The sequence below is a fragment of the Natrix helvetica genome (assembly GCF_964273705.1).
Source record: "Natrix helvetica genome assembly, chromosome: 5".
NCBI lineage: Eukaryota > Metazoa > Chordata > Lepidosauria > Squamata > Natricidae > Natrix > Natrix helvetica.
This window is the reverse complement of record NC_138551.1, coordinates 108,565,380-108,588,950: the sequence shown is the minus strand read 5'-3', so window position 1 is coordinate 108,588,950 and position 23,571 is coordinate 108,565,380. Positions and strand designations below refer to the sequence as shown.

The following is a 23,571-nucleotide window of genomic DNA, read 5'->3' as shown; positions in this document are numbered from 1 at the left end:
GTCTTTGATCCATTAATATTCAAGTCATATTCCTCTTTCTAACATTCCCTACAAGTCAACACGACATCATAGATACACAAAAATACAAACATCCCTCTCACATCAACATCTGAAGTGTTTTTACATTCACCTAGTGGCAGAATAAGACTCATGGGTACCCTAAGCACTGACAAATCTTGGTGCCCCCCTCCTTTGTACATACTGTACAAATCTTCATTGTTTTCTTTTCTTTCTCAACTTTGTGGTGCCCCCTTGGGCCTGGTGCCCTAAGCACATGCTTAATCTGCATTCACCCCTAATTTTTAACAAGCATCAATGATTCTGAATGACTTTTTACACCAGAACTGTTTGTACATATTTTATATCCAACATCCTGATTTCTCCAATTCAGCAAAGGGTGATCCTGCTTATCATTACAACCTTAGTAGTAATTCAAGGCAAGAGTGAGATGAGAATGCATGAAACATACAAAGAACAATTGTAGGAACTGGGTATGTATAGTCTGGCAAACAGAAGGACCAGGGGTGACATGATAGCAGTGTTTCAATATTTGAAGAGCTGCCACATGGAAGAGGAGGCCAACTTATTTACCAAAGCACCTGAAGACAGGAGAAGAAGCAATGGATGGAAACTAATCAAGGAGAGAAGCAACCCAGAACTAAGGAGAAACTTCCTAACAGTGAGGACAATCAACCAGTGAAATGGCTTGCCTTCGGAAGTTGTGGGTGCTCCATCACTGGAGGCTTTTAAGAAGAGACTGGACAGCCACTTGTCAGAAATAGTATACCAGAAGGTCTTCTGAGTGAGCAGGGGGTTGAATTAGATGACCTCCAAGGTCCCTGCCAACTCTGTTTTACTGAAATAATATTGAAAACATTTTTCAGGTAGCTTGATATGCTGAAAGATCACTTTCCTTCTAATTCTGCACACTAAGCTTGAAATTCTCTGTTTCAGAAAGTGATGTCTATCAGAAAAGATATTTTTTATCAATGGATACAATTACCATAATCTTGAATTGTAATAATAGAATGTGATAGGAGATATTATAAAGACATATTACTTTTATATAGATTGTATAGATTTATAAAAAGGTAATGGAATATTGGTATATATATGAATTGAATATATAGATTCCATAGAGTTATAACAAAGTAATGGAATATTGGTATATATGTGAATTGAATATTTAGAATATCCTGTTTAAAATGAAGAAATAATAAGTGTAGGTTGAATATATGAGATACAATGATAAAGATGTATTTATATACACTTGATAGATATTTTATGATTTTACATATAATTGAAAGTAATGATACACAAATATAAAAGGTTGGTGAACCTTTTTTTTCCTTTTTATATATACTGCAAGAAATACCAGAATAAGATAGATGATACCATGAAGATATGTTATTACTAAATAGATTTACAATGATGTAACAGATAATTACCATACATATGTATTTAATCTTTAGAATTCATGTTTAAAAGGAGGAAATTATGAGAGTAAACTGAATATATGATTTACAATGATAATCAATGTACTAATGTATATTGGGTTGAAAACTACTGGTTTTATATATAACTGAAAGCGGTGATGCACACATGTTTTGTGACCAAACAACATGCTAAATAGATATGTAATTGATGATATTTTTATGCTATATGTATGTTTTTGCTTGTTTTAAAATAAAATAAAAAATTTTTTAAAAAAGAAAAGATATTTTCTGAGAGTAGTACCTAGTTCAGAATATCCTCCTCTCTTTTACACATTATATTTTTGATCAGGTGTGGTTTGTTCCTCTCCAAGATCCTTCCCTTCCTCCCGCTCTTTCCTACAAACCCCCCCCCCCCCATTCTATGCAATTACATTTGCTCCAAGTCATTTATTTTTAAGTGCCTGGTATTAAAAATAGCCACCACAAATTCTCTAGTTCTGCTCTGGTGAGATGCAAATTATGAACAGAGTTGTTACTTAGAAAAAGCTTTTAAGAGTGTTTAAATACCTGAAAGGGTCAGAGTTGTGTTTGTTTGTTTTTTTCAAAGTATTATGAACCCCTTTGTCTCTTTTTTGTAAAATGTATTTGAGCATTCTGTGCCACTATGAATATATGTTTCTGATTATCTAGTTGCCAATTTTTATCTTGGACAACATACGCTACTGTATTTATAAACTGTAGTTTATTGTTTCATACAGTAAACCAGAGGAGGTATGCAGCAGGTTCTGACCAGTTCCGGAGAACCGGTAGCAGAAATTTTGAGTAGTTCGGAGAACCGGTAAATACGACATCTATTCTCTGCCTTCCGAGTCCCAGCTGATCGGGAGGAAATGGGGATTTTGCAGTAACCTTTTCCTGGAGTGTGGTGGGAATGGAGATTTTACAGTACCCTTCTCCTGCCACTCCCACCAAGCCACGCCACACCCACAGAACCGGTAGTAAAAAAAATTGAATCCCACCACTGCTGTAAACCACTTGGAGAATAAAGTTATTTGGTCACTTTTTGCAAAGTTCATAAAAACTGTAATCCCTTTTATCAAGGTGGAGTCAGGACAACTGAATGGAGTTGAGCATTTTCTGGCTGGATGCCCTTCCTGATGCCTATACAGAGTTCACAGCAAATATTTTCTCTTGATGCCATGATAGAGAAACATTTGCCATGCCTAGGATCGAACTCTCAACCTTCTTCATCTCTAGGTACCCATGTTGGTCACCATTAGTTACTAGGTTACTCCAGCTAATAAATATTGTGTGTGTGAAGCTCAGGTATACCCTTTGGAGATATATCAGCTTCATATTATCTTTTTAAAAAAGGAAATACTTTAAAGGCAGTTCTGCTTATAAACGTATGCTGGACACATTTCAAAGCCATCAACCTTTCAGAGAAAAAGCATGTCTAGAAATTCACCATCACCCAGAGAACAGATGGGTGAAGGACCTTCAAACTTCAGAATGCTAATCAAGATTTTTTTTTACCATGGAACCAAGGAGCGATCGCGTTAGAGTTTCTTTCCAAGCCAGCCCGCCGTGGAATCTGTTCCTCTTTGAACCATTGAATGATGACTTCTCTGGACAAAGGCCTCTGGGGCCATTCCCATGCTTTGCTGTGTTAAATTAAAAAGAAATAGAGGTTAAGGCCACACAGGGAGGAGCTGCATTAGGAAGAAACCTCATAGTAGTTACAAAATAAGCGGGACTTGTTGTTCTGTTCACAGAAGGTGACAATAATATTTTCCACCTTCTGTAAGTAAAGTGAAGCCGTAATTGGGTATTAAATCTAGACCCAATGCAAGCCAGGAGAGGCAAGGTTACCTGGAGAAAGCCTTTTCAGCATTTTGAATAAGTCAGTTTTGCTATTCTTCTCATCCCGAGGCTTTTGAAACACGAGGGCTGACAGGCACCTATTAAAGTCCTGGTAAGGAGGTGGTTGAAGGATGGATTGATAGTGACAAGGAGGTCTTGCCAGATAGGCGATAAGGAAAATAATAAAAAGCAACAGCATCTGAAAGGAAAACTCTTTCAAAGAGCAGTGGGCAACAATTCTGCATCTTCTATTTATTTGTTTGTTCAATTTTTATGATCGCCCATCTCAGTCAATGATTCTGGGGCAGCTTACAGTTCATAAAATATATTAGAGCTTTCTCTTTTTCTCTCTCTCTCTTTCCTTCCTTCCTTCCTTTTCTCCCCCCCTCCCTCCCTCCTCCCTCCTTCCTTCCTTGCTGTCTTTCTCCTGCCAGCCCTCCCTTCATTCCATTTTCCTCCCTCCCTCCAGCACTCCCTCCAGTAAAATCAGTAAAAATATGTCTTAGAAAATATTTATTTGTCACCACCCTTAAAATAAAAAGCTCAGGGAGCACCAAAGGCCACACTGTTCAACCCTGAACTACAAATATTCTTTAAATGAAGTAGGAATGTGAAAGAGAGGTGATGAATATGACAGGCAAGAGAAGACTTCTTGGTGATAATTTTGTCCACTACAACTGAGGGAAACCAATGGGTCAAAGACTTTGATTTTGCACTTGTGGATGCAACCCACTAAGAAATGCTGAAAGGAAAACCCTTGTGCTGTCTCGGAGAGAAAGATTTAGCACATACTAATAGTATCATTGGGATTGTCCATGTCCCCAGGCACTTGGGATGTTCCCATTTGAAAAGAAGCCATCTGGAGGGAGGTAAGAGATGTTTAAAATTAAGAATTAAGAGACTGAGTTACAGGGAGTTACAAGAGTAACACTCTCTAAATCACACAGCTGAGATAATAAGTATTGAAAGAGACAGAGAGCAAGATTACAGAGAAAACTGACAGGTGAGAATGCATTGCCGCAGTTAATATTGTGGTGGCCAGGAGCAAAAGCTTTTTGGATGAGATTAGGAAAGTTCCTTGAAGACACTGGTCACCTGGCTATCAGGTGGGACACCTAGAAGCACCATTCAATTCAATCTACCAACAAAAGTGAATATTGGTAGCTCAAGGTTGAACTGTGGAATCGTTGGTGTTCTCTGAGCTTGGGAGGAACCAAACTCAAAGAGCACAAAGGATCTCACTGTGTGTGTGTGCGTGCGTGCGTGTTGTGTGTGTGCATGCGTATTTATTTGCTCTGTTGTTTATCAAAGTTATTGGCCACCCATCTTACCACAGGGTAACCGAGTGGCTTACAATCTTAAAAAGATAAAAACTATGCAAACCTAAAAGATCTAAATAAAATACTATAAGGATCCAAAAGGTGGGGTCTGTTTAGAATAGAATAGAAACAGAACAGAATATAAGAGTTGACAGGGACCTTGGAGTTCTTCTAGTCCAATCCCTTGCTCAACTAGGAGACCTTGTACTATTTCAGGGAAATGGTTGTCCAGACTCTTTTTGAAAACCTCCAGTGATGGAGCAACCACAGCTTTTGGAGGCAAGTTGTTCCACTGGTTAATTGTTCTCACTGTATCATTTCTCACTAGGAAATTTCTCCTTGCTTCTAAGTTGGTTCTCTCCTTGATTAATTTCCATCTGTTTAACAGCATGCCAAAGGCTGAGTGAGGTGGTTGGAAGATGCTGACTTCAATCAATTAAAATCAGAAAAGAACTGGGGGGGACCTTGGTGGTTTTCTAGTCCAATCCCCTGCTCAGGCAGGAAACCCTATACCATTTCAGACAAATGGTTGTCCACCCTCTTCTTAAAACTTCCAGTGTTGGAGCATTCACAACTTCTGGAGGCAGGTTCGTTCCACTGATTAATCAACCAACCCCAATCTGAAGCCCCTCCACTGGAACTCCAAGCCAACTACCAGAGTCAGGTTTTTTAAGGTCTTATGGAAGATCAGGAGATTTGGAGCTGATCTTACTCCAGGGAGCAAATGTTCCAAAAGCCATGACAGAGAAGGCTCTTTTCCTGGACCCTGCCAGTCAGAATACCCAGCCTGATGGGGCCCGCAGCATGCCTCATCTGCAGGCAAATAATCTGTTGAAGTTACTCTTTCCTTATGATCTTTCTCTGCAATTTGACTTCATTAGGGAAAACATTTTTAAAAACTGAGAAATCCAATAAGTTAGCAACCTTTCAAACCAAACCATTCTTCAGGTCTAGCTCACGTCAAACCCAAACCTAGGTGGGTTTCCTGACCTGACACTGGAAGAGGGTTGACATTGTCTTCTTCCTTATATTTAAGTGTTATGTTTCAACCTTTTTTTGCCTTCACATCCTAATAGGGACTCTTTTGGAAATTCACAAAACAACCTTAATTGTCTTTCCCCATCTTCATGTTTGAATTTAGTTGTCCTTCCATTATTGCCCTTTCATCCTGTGCCATTTCTTGGCTGACACATGCATACTCTTGCAACAACGTGCCTATTTTAAAATAAAATCTAAACTATTGATGAAAGTAGACAGAATCGACATTTGAATCTATGCATCTAGAAGGGAAGCAGACTGGAAATAGATAGATGGGCCATCTCTTTCTTCCTAATTCATAACACAGCAACTTGCTTCTTGAAGTGGCCATCACAGAATTTTATTATGGAGCCATCTCTTCTTCCTTCAAATCTCCTGTCAAAACTGACTGCTTCCTACCCATTCTTAAACAGAAGTAAACTTGGGGGCGGGGCAGTTCCCCCTTTGGCTTCTTTCATCTTTCTTTGGAAAGAGTTCAGAGAAGAACAACTATGGGTTCAAACATATGAAGAATGGCTGCAGAATTTGAACCTGGCTAGTCTAAAGAAAAGAAAAATTAGAGGTGACATAACAGCAGCATTCCAGTACTTGAGGGGCTGCCTCAAAGAAGAGGGGGTCAAATTATTATCCAAAGCAGCAGAAAGCAGGACAAAAAATAATGGATGGAAACTGATCAAGGAGAGAAGCAACCTGGAATTAAGGAAATGTTTCCTAACAGGGAAGACAATTGATCAGTGGAACAGCTTGCCTTCAAAAATCGTGGGTGCTGCATCCCTGGAGGATTTTAAGAAGAGACTGGACTGTCACTTGTCTGAAATGGTATAGCTAGATGATGGCGAACCTATGACACGCAGAGCCCACTCTGCAGATACGCGAGCCGTCGCCCCCAGCTCAGTTCCACCGTGCATCTCCTGGCAGCCAGCTGATTTTGGGGTCTCTGCTGCACATGTGGGAGATGCACATGTATGTGTCAGGGGGCATGTGGGGGGGGGGCATTTCCCCGTGCCCCATTTTTTATCCCAGGAGGTTTCGGGGAGGCCTACTAGGCCCAAAACAAGCTGCGGGGGTAGCACTCCCCCTCGGTGCCCCGTTTTTGGTCTCAGGAGCTTCAGAGAGGCCTACTAAGCCCAAAACAGGCTGCGAAGGGATGGTGTGTACATGTGTGGGGGTTGGAGCACAGGGGGATGCATGTGCATGCGCATGGGGAGGAGGTATGGGGGGTATCACGTGCACATTGTATTATGGGTGTGGGCACGCGCTTTCAGCACACAAGGACAAAAAGGTTAGCCATCACAGGTATATGTTCTCCTGCTGAACTAGAAGACCTCCAAGGTCCCTTCCAGCTCTGTTCTGTTCTGTTCTTCCCAATTGTTCAGCTTTTGAGCTCTTACTTTCTCAGCAGTTCTCCTACTATTCAGCTGAAATCCCCTTTTATTGGAAAACCATTCCATACGACCATTCTGAATACAACAGGGAAATCAATTCTAAATTCCACTTTCCTTTATTGGAATACAAACCAACCTGATTGGTGTCACCACATTCAAGGATGGGATGGTGCAAGAATTGGCCAGTTTGGTTTCTTGTTTCATATTCAAACCAGCTGCCTGGAACAGGCTACTTAGATCAGCCACTTTTCCTTTACGGATGGCCCGTAAGGAGTGCCTCTGATACTCATCACGAGCTTGGCGAGCCTTGTGGCTCCTTTCTTCATCTGCCACCTTGGAACGACGTACTGCAGGCAGGCCAACATGAAGGAAAGAAAGAAAGAATCATAAATGTATCCCTTGCATTATCTACTGTAATGGTCTGTGAGAACCTTGGGATGCAGGAGGAGGAGAAGCTACAGGCCAGACAACCATCAGATGAGAGATGTCTTGGCCTTCAGGGTGGAAAAAAAACCTCTAAAACACCTTCACATAGTGGAGACGAGGCAGAAAATGGCAATCAGGCAGTAAATCTGGATTTCTGGAGCTTTTCTGAACAAGGTGAAGTCACATGCCAGCCTTCCCAAGTAGACTAAACATATAAAGAGTGGATGAGCTAATTCAATTTCACTGTAAGGTTGCATTAACAGAATTTTACAAGCCTAAAAGTATAAACCTCTCACCATCTCTTTTTGTAGCCTGATATGTTAGGGCGGTGTCAGGTTTCTGAGTTGACTGAAGGTCTTTCTCTGTCTGTTGGGCATCTTTGGGTTCTTCTCCCCCTTATCTGATTGCTCCATAGGCAGCATCTCTTCCCCGCATCTTCCAAGGTCATTCACACATACTCTTATGCCATGACATTACCCACCTGTGCTCTGGAAGGTAGATGCTCAAGAGTGAACCCTCAGGATCCAGAAGGAAGCTGAGGAAGAAAGATCAAACTCACAACCTCAAGTGGAGCTATCTTAGGCATGAAAGCCGACTGCGTGACCCTGAGCCACTCATTCTCTCTCAGTCCAACCCACCTTACAATGTTGTTGTTATGGGGGAAATAGAAGGAGGAAGGTGTTTTGGATACATCCATCGCCTTGAGTTATTTGTAAAAATAACAGTGGGGCAGAATCTCATTTGGTGGCAATAATCACTGTCCTTGCCCAGACTTGGTAACTAAGTAGGATTGGGAAATCAAAAGCATCCTGGATGCTATGAACAAACCAGTGGTATGCAATCACCAATAAAATTGCAATAATATGACTTGAAACTTCATTTTTATTTTTCTATATGCTGAGCTACCATATTAAAATTTGTCCAGGAAATAATGTTTCCCCAAAGTAAGATCAAACTCAAAAAGCCACTGAGTCAGGCAGCAAGTAAGATGGAGTTGAAGCCTCTCCAAATGGAGCTAAAGAGTCAGTCTCAATGCACAAAGACCAACAATCTTGGATTTGTTCAAAAATAGCTAATTTTGAGCTCTATTGCAAAAACCTCCCCACAGAGTTGATGGTTTATAATCGTGATTGTAAAGGGAAGTTAATCAATGAAAGCACCAATTGCAAAATAAAAATGACAATGCTTTGCAGAAATTTTTTTTCTTTCTTTCTTCCTCCCTCCCTCCTTCCAACCGTCTCTCTCTCTCTCTCTTTTCTTTCTTTTTTTCTTTCTTTCTTTCATGAGCGATATCCTTTTTTAAAAAAAAACTTAGATCTCTTCTTTCAGGTTGAATCACCTTTATCCAAGATCTTTCTATAGGCAGTCTGGATGCTGCCCCCACTATAATATCTGATGTGGAATTGTGAGTTCAAATGTTTTTCTTGGCAGAGACCCTCAGTCATCCAGGTCATGGTTGTCCCAAAGGTGCATGTTCAAGAGGCAACTGGACTTTCTGACTTTTCTTTGGAGATGTTTCACTTTTCATCCAAGAAGAGAGCTTCTCGTGTTTCACTTCTCATCAAGAGAGCTGAAGCAGCTTCTTGGATGAGAAGCAAAATGTCTTCAAAGAAAAACCAGAAAGTCCAGTTGCCTCTTGCAAAAGCACCTTTAAGACACTCATCCTAAACTTCTCTAAATGTTTAGAAAATAAAAAATTGGATAAATTCTTTCTCCTTCATTTTTGATTCTCCATGTCCAAAATGAAGCACTGTGTTAAAAAAGCGCATAAACATTTTATTGCTCTAGTTCCGTTTAACAGTAAATTTTATGAACTGCTTTGATGTGATATCCAACAGCATTTTTTAATATAAAGACATCAATGAATTCCTGCTCTTGGGGCTGAATTTGAGAAAAACGGCATCATTTGGGACAGATTAGAAGATGTTCATATGTTATGGTTCCATTTACTGTTTTGAAGAGCTGCTAGTCACAGTGAAACATATCATAAAGAGGTCCTTTAATAAGCATTTCCTTTTTTTATCATTTCCTCCAGCTGCTTGCTTGTTAATAGTCCTTGGTCTGTAGCTAATTGGGACTGAGTTGCACTTACAACAAATAATTTGGATTCGAACTGTATTTAGCTGCAAATATTGCATCGTATGATTGTCTTCAGCCATAAAACAAAACCTGACTCTTGAAAAAATATGAGGTTGCCAATGAAAACTTAAGCAGATCATGGCTAATATTGATTACGTCTGAAATGATTGTATCTGACTTGATGAGTCTTCACTGTGATAGCCCCATCTTTCATCTGAGAGCTCAAAGCAACCTTCTTGGATATCTTTTCTCAGTCTTCTTCACTCAGCTCTGAGAAATGGATTGGATGGAGAAGAACTGACTGGATCAAAATTACCCAGTGAGTCCCATTGAGATATGAGTCTTGCAAGCAGACTATAAATCCCTCTTGCTCTCCTTTCCTTTGCTTTCTTCTCTCCTCCTTCTCCTCCTCCTTCTACTTTTCCTTCTCCTTCTCCTCCTATTCCTCCACCTCTTCTCTCATACATACACTTTCATGTGAACATTTCCAGTGAGCACAATTGAAATTCCAGATAAAGAAGGAATGTTTTAGCCTCCCCTGAGTTTCCAACTGCAGTGCTTCCCTGTACTCCATAGAAATGTTGGAGAGTCAAAAATGACGCTGTTCAATGATCTCATGGGAAGCAAAGACCTATAGCTAGGAAATAGAATAGGAGTAAGGAATAACCAAAGTTATTAAAAGTCAATCTAATCCTGTGTAGCTGTAGGAGAACACATGGCAGAACCTGGGGGGTGGAGAGAAAAGATGAATCAGCCTAGAAACCCCTATGTAGCCACAAGCAAACTCCAACTCCAATCTTCCTGGAATATCATCACCCTTATCTAACTCTAACCAGATGCTGACTGTTAGGAATTTTCTTGAATTTTCAGTACCATCATCATCACCAACACCACCATCATCTCCTAACTTCATTTTTTTACAGTTCAAGATGAGTACACAATGTCCCAAACTCCTAATTTCTCACAAAAACCTATGAGGTAGTCTGACTTGAGAGACAGTCTTCCAGTCCAGCGCCTGAATTAATACACCAAAGTATCTGTTTAGGAACTGATTGCAATTAAGAGGTGAGCTGGCTTTAATTTTACAAAAAAAGGGGCCTATTTTGGCCTTCCTTCAGAACACATTGCCTAAATGCAAGCTATGGTCTTTTGTGATCCCAGCATCAATATCACCTCACTGATAAGTAAGTTGGGATTAAAAGTATCAGCTGCATTGAGGAGATCCCTCCTTAGCTACGGAAGCACACTAGAAAATGTTGAGCTAATTATTTTAAACAGAATAATAGAGATGGAAGGGACCCTTGAGGTCTTCTAGCCCGATCTCCTGCTCAAGCATGACTCACTCCATCCCAGACAAATGGTTTTCCAATTTCTCCTTGATGGAGCACCCACAATGTCTGCAGGCAAGTCATTCCACTGATTAATTGTTCTCATGAAATTTCTCCTTAGTTCTAGATTGGTTCTTTCCTTGATTAGTTTCCATCCATTTTCTACTTACCTCATGGGAGAGAAGGAGAAGACAGTAGGCATGTGACTTTGAACTCCTGGGGAAAAAAAGGTTGCTGTAGCAGAAAGAACTTTTGAAGACAGAATATAAGGATGATAAGAATGTTATTTCTGTTTGTCTGCATAATCGTTTAGAAAAAGCAAATTGGTTGTGGTGAAACAGCAGTAGAGATATTTATAAATAGGCAAGGGAAAAAGTAAGCCTTTTCTCCCTTCTCAAACATTCAAATTTCATTTGTTTTTTTTTTAAAGGGGGGGTAGATTAATTCATGGAAGGCAGCTTTTTCCGTGGTTATTAGTTGTGACAGCTAAATTGAATTTTCACTGCATTCACAGAATGCAATTCCCCTGTAGTTTAGATCCTAAGTTAAGCAAGAAGAAAAAGGCCACCAGAGTCATCACACCCGCTTGGAGAAAGCCAAGGTACCTGACTGGGCCACTGTCCAAGTAATAGACCAGATAGATCTTACTTTGAACTCCATCTTATTTTGAAATAAGTTGGAGTTCTCAGATGGAAAGTCAGAAGAGACCCCGTTTCTGCGTTTTAAAAAGTTGATTTTTTTTAAAAAAAAGAGGATTAAAGGGTTTATCTCAATTACCTAGAAGTAAGCAATGTTATTACTTGTTTGGCTCAGCAAAAAAAGAACCACAGCAGTGAATTAAGCGGAACACTGAAATTAGTAACGCTTCGCCTATTGACTTGGCAGTCGGTAGCATTGGGACGAGATGAATCCTCATTCATTTAGAAATTCTATCCACTAACTAAATTAGTTGCATCGTCAATATCCCTGCAACATTCACTGCTCACAGCAGCTGCACTCAGTCCAACACCACCCCTTCTGACCCCTGGCAGTGCTGAGCAGAGCAGCTGACTTGAAAGCTGAAAAACCTGATGGGGCCAGCTCTGCCCCTCATGGATAAATTGGGCTTCTACTGACAGCACAAAGTAGCAAATTAAGGTCCACACTAACATCTCTGCATCTTCTTGGCTGCCAAGGCTGGCTGAGAAAAGCCAGGTTAGCATTACTGTAGAACTGAGGGGGAAGACGAGGGACATAGGAAGAATCAGGAATCATCTCTTGGGTTGTGTGAAGGCATAAACCTGGGTCAGACACAGTCCAGAGATGCTAACTAAAGTAGGTGTGGGCAAGAATTATGCCAAAAGCAAGACACAATTTCATCAATATGGATAACCTCTCTTGAAAATCCTTCATCAACCCGGATTCCAGCTTTTGGATGTCCTTCATTCACCTGGATAGCCTTTATCAACAATTTAGATTCCAGGTTTTGGGTATCCTTCATCAACTTGGAAACCTTTTCCTAGATACTCTTCATCAACCTGATAGCCTTCATCAACCTGGAAACCACCTGAAAGCCCTTCATTAACCCAGGTACCATCTTTTGGATACCTTTCATCAACCTGGAAATTTTCTCCTGAATGCTCCATCAACCTGGATGCCCACTCCTAAATACCTTTTATCAATCTGCAGCTCTCCAAAAGTGATGGAATAGGAATGATGGCAGTTGGAGTCCAACATCTCTTGTAGGCATCCAGTTAGGGAACCCCAAGTTTTTAAAAACTGTAACAAGCTTTTCTCTCTTTTCTCTAGACTCTTTTCTCTAGATCAGTGATGGCGAACCTCTGGAGCCATTTGTCAGGGCCTGCGAGGCGCTGCCCTGTCAGCTGAGTTCACCTTTTTAAAAGCTATTTTTCACCTTCCCCAGGCTCCAGAGGCTTTATAGGAGCCTGGGGAGAGCGAAAAGAGCCTCTCCCCCCGCCGGAGGCTTCAGGGACCGTCCCTGAAGCCTTCGGAACGCTTAAAAACACCAGGTTGCTCGGAGGGTCGTTTTAAGCATTCCGAAGGCTTCAGGGACCATCCGGCGGCTTCCCTGACGCCTTCGGAGCGCTTAAAACCACCCTCCGAGCAAACCGGAACTCGGAGGGTCGTTTTAAGCGTTCTGAAGGCTTCAGGGACCGTCCGAGGCTTCCCTGATGCCTTCGGAGCGCTTAAAACGACCCTCCGAGCAACCCGGAAGTCACTTCTGGTTTGCTCGGAGGGTGGTTTTAAGCATTCCGAAGGCTTCAGGGACCGTCCGAGGCTTCCCTGACGCCTTCAGAGTGCTTAAAACGACCCTCCGAGCAACCCGGAAGTCACTTCTGGTTTGCTCGAAGGGTCGTTTTATGCGTTCCGAAGGCTTCAGGGACCGTCCGAGGCTTCGCTGATGCCTTCGGAGCGCTTAAAACGACCCTCCGAGCAACACGGAAGTCACTTCCGGTTTGCTCGGAGGGTGGTTTTAAGTGCTCCGAAGGCTTCAGGGAAGCCTCCGGACGGTCCCTGAAGCCTCCGGAGGGCCTCCGGGGGGTCGGGGGAGGCTCCTTTCGCCCTCCCCAGGCTCCTATAAAGCCCCTGGAGCCTGGGGAGGGCGAAAAAAGCATGTAAAATGGGGGGTCGTGCGTTGTGCGTGCATGCGCACTGGGGGGGTCACGCGTTGCATTATGGGTGCAGCACGCCCGCACTCGACCCCCCTGCGCTCCCCCCACTTGTGGCACGCGAGCCAAAAATGGTTCACCATCACTGCTCTAGATATAGGTGTGTGTGTGTGTGTGTGTGTGTGTGTGTGTGTGTGTGTGAGAGAGAGAGAGAGAGAGAGAGATATGATAGACAGAGAGAAATGATAGAGGTAGAGAAGTGGGTAGTGTAAAGTTTCCCAACAATGTCGTAACTGACTCATAATAAGAGCCAATGTTTTAATACAGAAACTAGTGATTTATTAACAGCTTCATTAGGCATTATTCATTAGGCAAGATTTATTCACAGCCATTTCTTTTGCTTTGTTTATCTGCTTCTGAACTTTGCCCCTGTTCCTTTCCTCCCCTCAGTCTGTGTCATAAATCACATTATCCAATAGATACACCCATCTCAAACCAGCTACTATAATCTGAGATCCGGCTCCGCTGACAGTATGTGTGGAATGTCAACACAGAGAGTTGACATCATGTTTGTGAGAGAGATGAGAGAGAGATGAGAGATCTGTAGATAGTTTCAGTGTTTATTAGCACTGATCAATATCAATATATGGATTGATGGATATGAGTGGGTGAGTGGTTAGATAGACGATAGATAGATAGATAGATAGATAGATAGATAGATAGATAGATAGATAGATAGATAGATAGATAGATAGATAGATAGATAGATGATAGATAGATAATGATGATGATAGATGATAGATAGATAGATAGATAGATAGATGATAGATAGATAGATAATGATGATAGATAGATAGATAGATAGATAGATAGATAGATAGATAGATAGATAGATAGATAGATAGATAGATAGATAGATAGATAGATAGATAGATAGATAGATGATAGATAGATAGATAGATAGATAGATAGATAGATAGATAGATAGATAGATAGATAGATAGATAGATAGATAGGTGATGGATGGGTGGGTTTGGGTGGATGGATGGATGGATGGAGGCAGGCAGGCAGGCAGGCAGGCAGGCAGGCTGGCAGACAGGGAGGTGACAGACACAGAGAGAGACAGTAAATAGATGAGAGAGAGAGAAAGAAATATAAGTAGTTCACATTATTTTTTGCAATCTAAACTTTTGTGTGAACACTCTCCACTAATATCAACTGGCATATTATGAAAAATGAATCTTGCTCTCAGACTTCCTCAACCTGACCATTTTCCATTTCTCTGTTTTCAAATGAGGTCATACAATCCAGGAGCCTACCAGCAGCATTTGAGAAGCTTATTCTGGTTTGTCCACAGCTTTGAGAAGCATAAAGTGTATAAATCCACATTAAAATTGGAATTTGACATTTTTTCCTCCACACCAGGATAAAAAACCAGTCAAATAAAAAGCTGTGGTCATTTTGCATTTTGGAGAGTACTTCACACAATCTATCAAGGCAATATACCAGCACAAACAGCACAAATTATAGTTGGCGGTAGTTTAACAGAATCCTTCAAAATTGAAAAAGGAACAAGACAGGGGTGTCCCTTATCTCCATTATTGTTTATCTTAACCTTGGAGTTATTGTTGAATAGAATACGTGGGTCAGATGACCTACAGGGAATTAAGATCAGGCATTATGAATACAGAGTACGAGCATTCGCGGATGACTTGGTTGTAACTTTAACCCAACCCAGGAAATCAGCTAGAGGTTTAATGAACATAATTAATCAATAATTAATTAATCAATAATTAATAAATATGGTCAAGTATCTGGGTTCAAAATAAATCTAGGAAAAACAAAGATGATAGTTAAAAATATGACCACAAATCAAAAAGAAGAACTACAAAGAGCAACAGGATGTGAGATAGTAGAAAAGGTTAAATATTTAGGAGTCTACATTACAACCTTAAATGGGAAATTATATAAATATAATTATGAACCATTATGGCATAAAATACAGTTAGAGATGAATAAATGGAAAAAAAATACAATTGTCATTGTTGGGAAGGATAGCAGCAGTAAAAATGAATGTTTTGCCTAAGTTTCTATTTCTCTTTCAAATGATACCAATACTTAAAAAAGATGCAAATTTGGAAGAATGGCAGAAAGGTATTAACAACTTTGTCTGGGTGGGGAAGAAACCAAGAGTAAAACTTAAAATAATGCAAGATATACGGGAAAGAGGAGGTTTGAAAATGCCCAATTTAAAATTATACTATGAAGCAGTAGTTTTATCAACAATTAGTGATTGGATTAATCTAACAGAGGATAGAATATTGAATATTGAGGGATATGATTTGGTATATGGTTGGCACGCTTATTTAATATATGATAAGAAGGTGGATAAGATTTTTAAAAATCATATATTAAGGAATGCCCTATTGCGTGTCTGGAAAAAATACCAATATAGGTTAAATGATAAGATACCTATGTGGGTAGTACCCAGACACGCGATAGAGAATATAAGTATAGAACAAAAACAGGATGTAATTACATATAGAGAACTTCTTAATATAGAGAGATGTGTATTACAGTTGAAGCCTTTGAACGTATTAAGAGAGGAAAGGCTAATTCAAACCTGGTTCCAGTATGGACAGTTACAAGCTAGATGGAAAAAAGATCAGACAATTGGTATCACGCAAAATGAGGATTAGTTTGGTAAAACAAATTAGGGACCAGAGTCAAATGCATATAAAAAGGTTGCACAATATACTGATAGAAATAGATTCTGAAACAGAGTTAGTTAAAGACTGTATGATAAAATGGGCACAAAATTTCGAAGAGCCAATAATGATGGAAACATGGGAAAAGATTTGGGTAAGAAATGTAAAATTTACGCAAGCTCAGAATTTGAGAGAGAATTTTTATAAGATGTTGTATAGATGGCATTTAGATCCCAAAAAATTATCTTGTATGTATCCGAATTTACAACTGTACAGTTATGGAGACTAATTTGATTTTGAACTTAACGACGGCAGCAAGATTGTTGGTGGCGCAGTACTGGAAGAGGGAAGAATTGCCTACTATTCAAGAATGGACGCTAAAAGTAGTAAATCTAGCAGAGATGGCCAAAATTACAGCATAGTTGAAGGACCATTCGGATGAGAAATATAAGTTGGAATGGAGAAGATGGATTGACTATATTCAAAATAAATATCGGACTAGGAAATTTCAATTAGCTTATGAGTGAAGGCACAAAGAATGTTACAATTTATCTAAAGTTAGCTTAACAAAAGGGGAATTAAAGCACAAGAGGAGGTAGGATGTCAAAATCAGTTAGCTTATGTTAGCGTATGATTGTTAAATGTTTATACCCTGTATGTTGCTCTGGGAGGTTGTGGGGAGGGAGGGTCGGAGGGTGGGAAGGGGAAGGGGTAATATTTGTAAAATTTGTTAAAACCTTTAATTAAAAAAATTAAAGTCATCTCTCTCTCTATCCTTCTATCTCTATATTCTGTATAATCTACCTATTGATTGATCGATTGATTGATCGTATCATCTCTCTCTCTCTCTCACACACACACACACACACACACCTTCAGTTATGTAGCCCTTGTACTACACCAAGGTAGTATCAACATTTTTAAAAAAAGTTAAGGGGGTATTCTGTTGACTCTTATCTATCACCAATTTGCTCTGACTGTTAGTACTTCAGATTCTTGTAGAAGGTGTTGGCATGCAATAAACTGGGTGTTTCCAAGCCACCAGGTACTGAGTGGTCCCATAGAATTTCCTAGAGTCAAGAATTTCCTGAACCTCAAAATGTTGTTTACCCTCTATGATAATAGATGGCGGAACAGGGGTAGTAGCTGGAAAAAGATCAGAAGTGACTTCAGGTTACAATGGAAAGCGGGGTAGACTTGCTATAATGACTTAGGGAATTGTAATTTCACCATGATAGGGTTAATCATACAAACTATGGGGAAAGGCCCAATATATTTAAGACCCAACATTTTATACTGCTGCAAAGATTTTAAAAACTTGATGGAAAGGTAAACTTTGTCCCCAACTTTATAAGGTTCTCTTGGAGTAAAACAGCACCGACTGCCACATCATTGGCATCGGCCTGGATTACAAATGGTTTCTCTGGGTCTGGGTGTTTTAGTACAGGTTCAGTTTTCTCAGTTTTTCAAAAGCTGCTTGGCAGTCCATAGTCCACTTCCTCAACCAAGACATACCAGCTGGGCAGGCAAATTGGGGCTCCACAATCAAAGGGGGCATTGTACAGGTCATCGTTTAAGCCATATTTGAACCAACTCACGAGCATTTCCTCTGGCCAATCTATGTGGCAAGTCAGATCATGAAACTCTTTGATGTACTCGGTGACTGGATGGTGTTCCTGTCTGATGTGCCTTATGTGGTCTCTAGCCTTGCGATCAGCTAGGAGGTCTTCAAATCTCTGTCTCACGGCTGTCATGAAACAGTTGAAGTTGTGGAGCTCTGGTGCATCTGTATTATGGAGGCTCACCATCCAACGTGCAGCTGATCCTCCTAGAGTCAAGGTGACAACCCTGACTTTGGTGCCTTCTGTAGGGAGATCCCTCCCATACTACTGCATGTAGGTCAGTACATTTGTGAGAAAAAACCCTAGTTGCTGGGGATTCCTATCGAATTTGATGCCAAGAGGGGATGCCTTCTATTCTAATGGTGGAAGCTTTCTCTCATCGAGTCGCAAGCCTTGCTTTGCATTGAATTGTCTCCTGAGCAGATGTTCCATGGTGGAAATGAGTTCATCAGTAGCCCCCGTGGTTTCATCCAATGCCCCTGGGGTTGGGGGTCCCTTTTGTTCATTGCTAGTTCCCTTTTGTATTCGTAACTGGCTTGCAGCTCAAGCCTGGGCATCCTGGATCTGCACGCCATGGATGCCCTTCCCCATGTGGGTCATGGCTTCCCTCAAGAGTTGGTTGGGCTGGGGCTCATTCCAATTCATCATTGTTGTAAAAGTCCCCCATCTCCTGCTTTCAACCAGATCGTTGGCTCCCATGGGTGAGGGTGACATCTTTGGTTCTGCCACCCCAATCTTCCATCTTCCCAACACCGATGGGCCACCTCGGCTTGGCAGCAGTGCTTGAGGCAATGTTTTCCTCAACCCAGGCATTGAGGGTCTCAATTGAGATTTTGAGGGTGAGTTTGTCCCCCAGTCTTCAGCTTCTTTGTAGTCACTGCCCTGGGCAGACATGTTGTGCACGGTCCCCACAGTAGGGCTGTTACCTCTCTGGGTTGACCAGTTTGCAGTTCTTGCCTAATGTCAGGTCTTGCCTCTCCAATCTTCCCAAGAACGCAGGACTCTTGAAACTGGAGTGGTTCCAAAAGGAGCTTTTATTGGAAGGTTTGTGATAACAAGAGATCTAGGCAACAACTGAAGCTTCTCACTTAAGACCAGCTACTTAAACCAATGCTAGCCAAACCCCTCCCACACTACATCATTGCAAGGAAACATAAACTTCATATAGAGATCACTCCATTCCCCCCCCCCCCCGCTTCCTCCCACTAAAATGCCGGCGTCCCTGTAGAAATATCTGGGATTGAGATAGGTTTAAGTCATTTGTAACTGAAGCAGGGCTAAAATAATCTTTCCTGCCTTTTTCTAACACAGTGGAAATTGTTAAGGTCTGTCACTTATTATCTTGGGGAAAAGTTAAGGGACTTCAAGGTTTGAAGATAAGAGGGACAGAATGGGTACAGAAGAGGTCATGCTGGTATTATTTTGTGTCTACTCAAGGACGGAGACCAAACAAGTTTAAGAGCACTTCAACTCATAAAAGTGGAGAAAGGTTCTTAGACATGTGAGTTTTCCTTCAAAGAAGACTCAATTCATACATCATGTAAAATTTGTTCAGGCTGCATGAAGATCATGACCTCATTTGAAATCCTCCAATGGTTTACTCACACTGTTCTTTCCATTCATGGTCTTCTTTCTCACTGTATTTGCTGCATTGGTGGGCCTCCTTGAGACTCCTGTATAGCTCCTGAGCTCTGAGTTCCTCCTGATTTCGAATTTGCTCCTCTCCTCTTTGCCTCTCTTCTTCTTCTCTTCTCTAAAAATAAGAGGAGAACAAGAAATTTGAGAAGGGGTGGGGAGAAGCATATGAAAAAGATTCCTGTCAGACCTGTCCCAGTGTGGTTGTAGTTAAAACATAAGAAAAGTTGGATCTGAAAGTTTCTGAGTAAACTGACTAATTTTCCCCATTCTCCCAGCCCCCCCCCCCTCCATCATGCTAATGTCCAATGAAACATAAATTAGTTGTTTTGGTAAGAGTTCTGCTTTTGGCACCTCTGGTGAACATTTGCATGCTTTCCCACGCCTGTGTCTTTGGATCATTCCTCCATTCTTTGTTTGGCACTTCTGGTTCCTGTCATCCCCCCCTTCCCAGTATTCTTCCTCTCCCCCCACCCATCCCCCTGGTTTGTGGCACGGTGCCAGCAAAGCAAAGCACAGCTGGTGGGATGGCAATCCTGACAATTCCTCTTTCTGCAATGCTGTTCTCAAAGAATTTTATTGTCAGGAGTCCTAAGCACTGTGCTGTGATCCACCACCAATCAACCTGTGCTATTTAAGTGACAATTTGGGACTTTGGAAAGGCAAATATAGACAATGAACTGAATTTGAATTGAATAAGCATGGTCATGCTAGGCCATGATACTGTGATGACTCCCCCGGATACTTCCCCAGATATCTCTCCAGATGTCAGCTTGGAGGAGGATGAACCAGTTCTGTGCATATCAGGAGGGGAGTTGGTCAGTGACTCTGAGCAACCAGCTGAGAGGGATTTATTTATTTATTTATTTATTTGATTTGATTTCTAGACCGCCCCCTCTCCCCGAAGGGACTCGGGGCGGTGTACAGGTACCAAATTAAAAACCATACAAATAATCATAAATATAGTTAAAATCGAATTAAACTTTAAACCCCTGTACAAATTTATAAAAATTAAAAACTTAGCCTAAGACCACCCGCGAAATTTAAAAATACATATTTGGCTGAAGTACAGTTGTACAACAAATTTATTTGTACACCAAATAAATATTTGGCTGAAGCACAGTTGCAGCCAGTCAGTGATGAGGAAGAAGAACTGCCTTCTGCATTAATCCAAGAACACATAGGGCAGAGAAAAGGCAGGAGCAGAGAAGATCTGCCCGACTATTCGCAAGGAGGCAGCTTCGCCCTTCTATACCAGAATCTGACTATTTATACAGCAGAGTTATGGAGGTCATCCTGGGAACAACCTGTACAGGTACAGTATAGGTGGTACTTTGCTCAACAGTAGTAATTGTGAAAGGGATCTTGTAGTCCTAGTGGACAACCATTTAAATATGAGCCAGCAGTGTGCAGCAGCTGCCAAAAAAGCCAACACAGTTCTAGGCTGCATCAACAGAGGGATAGAATCAAGATCACGTGAAGTGTTAATACCACTTTATAATGCCTTGGTAAGGCCACACTTGGAATACTGCATTCAGTTCTGGTCGCCACGATGTGGAAAAGATGTGGAGACTCTAGAAAGAGTGCAGAGAAGAGCAACAAAGATGATTTGGGGACTGGAGACTAAAACATATGAAGAACGGTTGCAGAAACTGGGTATGTCTAGTTTAATGAAAAAAGGGGAGACATGATAGCAGTGTTCCAATATCTCAGGGGTTGCCACAAAGAAGAGGGAGTCAAACTATTCTCCAAGGCACCTGAGGGTAGAACAAGAAGCAATGGGTGGAAACTAATCAAGGAGAGAAGCAACTTATAACTGAGGAGAAACTTCCCAACAGTTAGAACAATTAATCAGTGGAACAGCTTGCCTCCAGAAGTTGTGAATGCCCCAACACTGGAAGTCTTTAAGAAGATGTTGGATAGCCATTTGTCTGAAATGGTATAGGGTTTCCTGCCTAGGCAAGGGGTTGGACTAGAAGACCTCCAAGGTCCCTTCCAACTCTGCTATTGTATTGTATTGTATTGTGTTGTGTTGTGTTGTGTTGTATTGTATTGTATTGTATTGTTCATTTCCTAGCTGTGTGTTTCCTGATTGTTGTGAATCCTGCCTTGCTTTGGATTAACACCATGCCTCGACTTGGATCATGCCTTGTAAACTCTGAACTTTTCTCACCTTGTGAATCCTCTTGTATTGTGGATTTAATTTTGCCTGGTAGGTTTATCTTGTTTGGGAAACTTTCAAGTGCCTTGTGGACTCATTGGCCATTGCTCTGTCAGTCTGCATTGGTCTGCTTTTGGCTGGATTTATTTGGGACAGTTCTAGGTTTTTAGTGAAGGGAGTTGGTGGGAAATAATAAACCCACTAAACCATAGTTACATGTATGTGAGTGAGTGGGACACCACAGATACTGATTTTCTCTGGAGACTTTAGGCATCAAAAGGAAACATGTTTATCCTACATTTGTCGAGTTATAATGATTCCAGTAACCAAGAAACAGTCACCACTCACTCTCTCTACTCATGTGGAGCATTTGTATACTTTTCAAAAGGCAGAACAGGTAACATGGATGCCAATTATGTTCCTTGAGATCCCTTGAGATTCCTTGAGAATGGCTATGGGTCAGCTAAATAATAATATGAGAGTAATTATGAACACAATAGAATATTATGAAGAGAACCCAGGGAAACAGGCATCATTGGTCTTTTTAGACGCTCAAAAGGCATTTGACAATCTAAATTGGCAGTTCATCATTACGCAGTTTAAAAATATGAAATTTGGAGATAATTTTTTAAAATGATAGAAACAATATATTCGGCTCAGACAGCAAAAGTAATAATAAATGGGGACACCACAGAAGAATTTAAAATTTGGAAGGGAGTGAGACAAGGATGTCCACTCTCACCCTTATTATTTATATAAACACTGGAGGTTCTATTAATAGAAATTAGAAACAATTGGGAAATAAAGGGACTAAAAATTAAAAAGGAGGAATACAAAATGCAGGCATTCGCATATGACATGGTATATTAGAGGAGCCAATAGAAACAGGAACTAAATTAATCCAAAATATAGAAGAATTTGGTAATGTAGATGGCCTTAAAATTAACAAGAATAAAACAAAGATTATTACAAAAAATCTTATCAAAAAACAAGAGCAAGAATTAGAGGAAATTATGGGAATGCAGATAGTAAAAAGGGTAAAATATCTAGGAATTTGGCTAACAAGGAAATGTTCAACAATTAAGGAAGATAATTATGAGAAAATAATTCAGAAAATTAAAAAAGATTTGGAGAATTGGAGGAAACTGCAAATACCATTAATGGGAAGAATTGCCATAGTTAAAATGAATGTCTTACCCAAAATTTTGTTCCTATTTCAAGTGGTGCCAATAAGCCCAGGAAAAAACCTTTTCACAGATTTAAATAAATTAATAGCACGATTCATCTGGTTAGGGAAAAAACCAAGAATTAAATTAAAACTCCTACAGAACAGTAGAGAAAAAGGAGGTTTTGGACTCCCAGATTGGGAGCTCTACTATCAAGCAGCAGCTCTCACCTGGATAAGGGAATGGATTGGCACGCCTTTATTCGGGACAGGAAGGACAAAACCCACAGCTACTTCCAAAGACATCAAATTAGAAATGACCTACTTCAAATTTGATCAAAAATTAAAAGAAAACATTGTAACAAAAACCCAATTTGGCTATCCACTATGGAAGCATTGATGTACCAGAATGTATTGGACATAAATAAAATAATATGATACAAAGACATATTAGACAATCAAGAGAGGTTAAAAAAAAGGCAAGAATTGAAAGGTGAGGGAATAGATATAGACTGGTGGCCATATCTACAAATACAGGTGAGATATAAAAAAGACAGAGAAAGAGATGGATTCTATAAGGTGCCACAAGAGTTAGATAAAATTCTACAGGGAACTGAAGAAAAATTGATTAAAAAGATATATCATTATTTATTAAGATTCCAAATGGAAGAAATGATGATAACATGGGCGACAAATTTTGGGTATACTATAGAATTGGCAGAATGGGAAAAATTTCCCAATTATAAATTAATGATGGCAACGGCATACAGAGAAAACATATATAAGATGTTCTACAG

General features: G+C 40.5%; 1 protein-coding gene across 1 annotated transcript in view; it reads right to left on the bottom strand.

The window, feature by feature from the left end:
* The window catches only part of SH2D4B (SH2 domain containing 4B), a gene marked incomplete at both ends in the record, with an annotated part of 91,317 nt that overhangs the window by 26,082 nt on the left and 41,664 nt on the right, over window positions 1-23,571 (bottom strand). Inside the window, 3 exons of the mRNA XM_081953593.1 lie at window positions 2,973-3,100; window positions 7,178-7,388; window positions 19,419-19,566. Coding sequence (XP_081809719.1) covers window positions 2,973-3,100; window positions 7,178-7,388; window positions 19,419-19,566 — 487 coding nt within the window. The remainder of the gene's footprint in view (window positions 1-2,972; window positions 3,101-7,177; window positions 7,389-19,418; window positions 19,567-23,571) is intronic.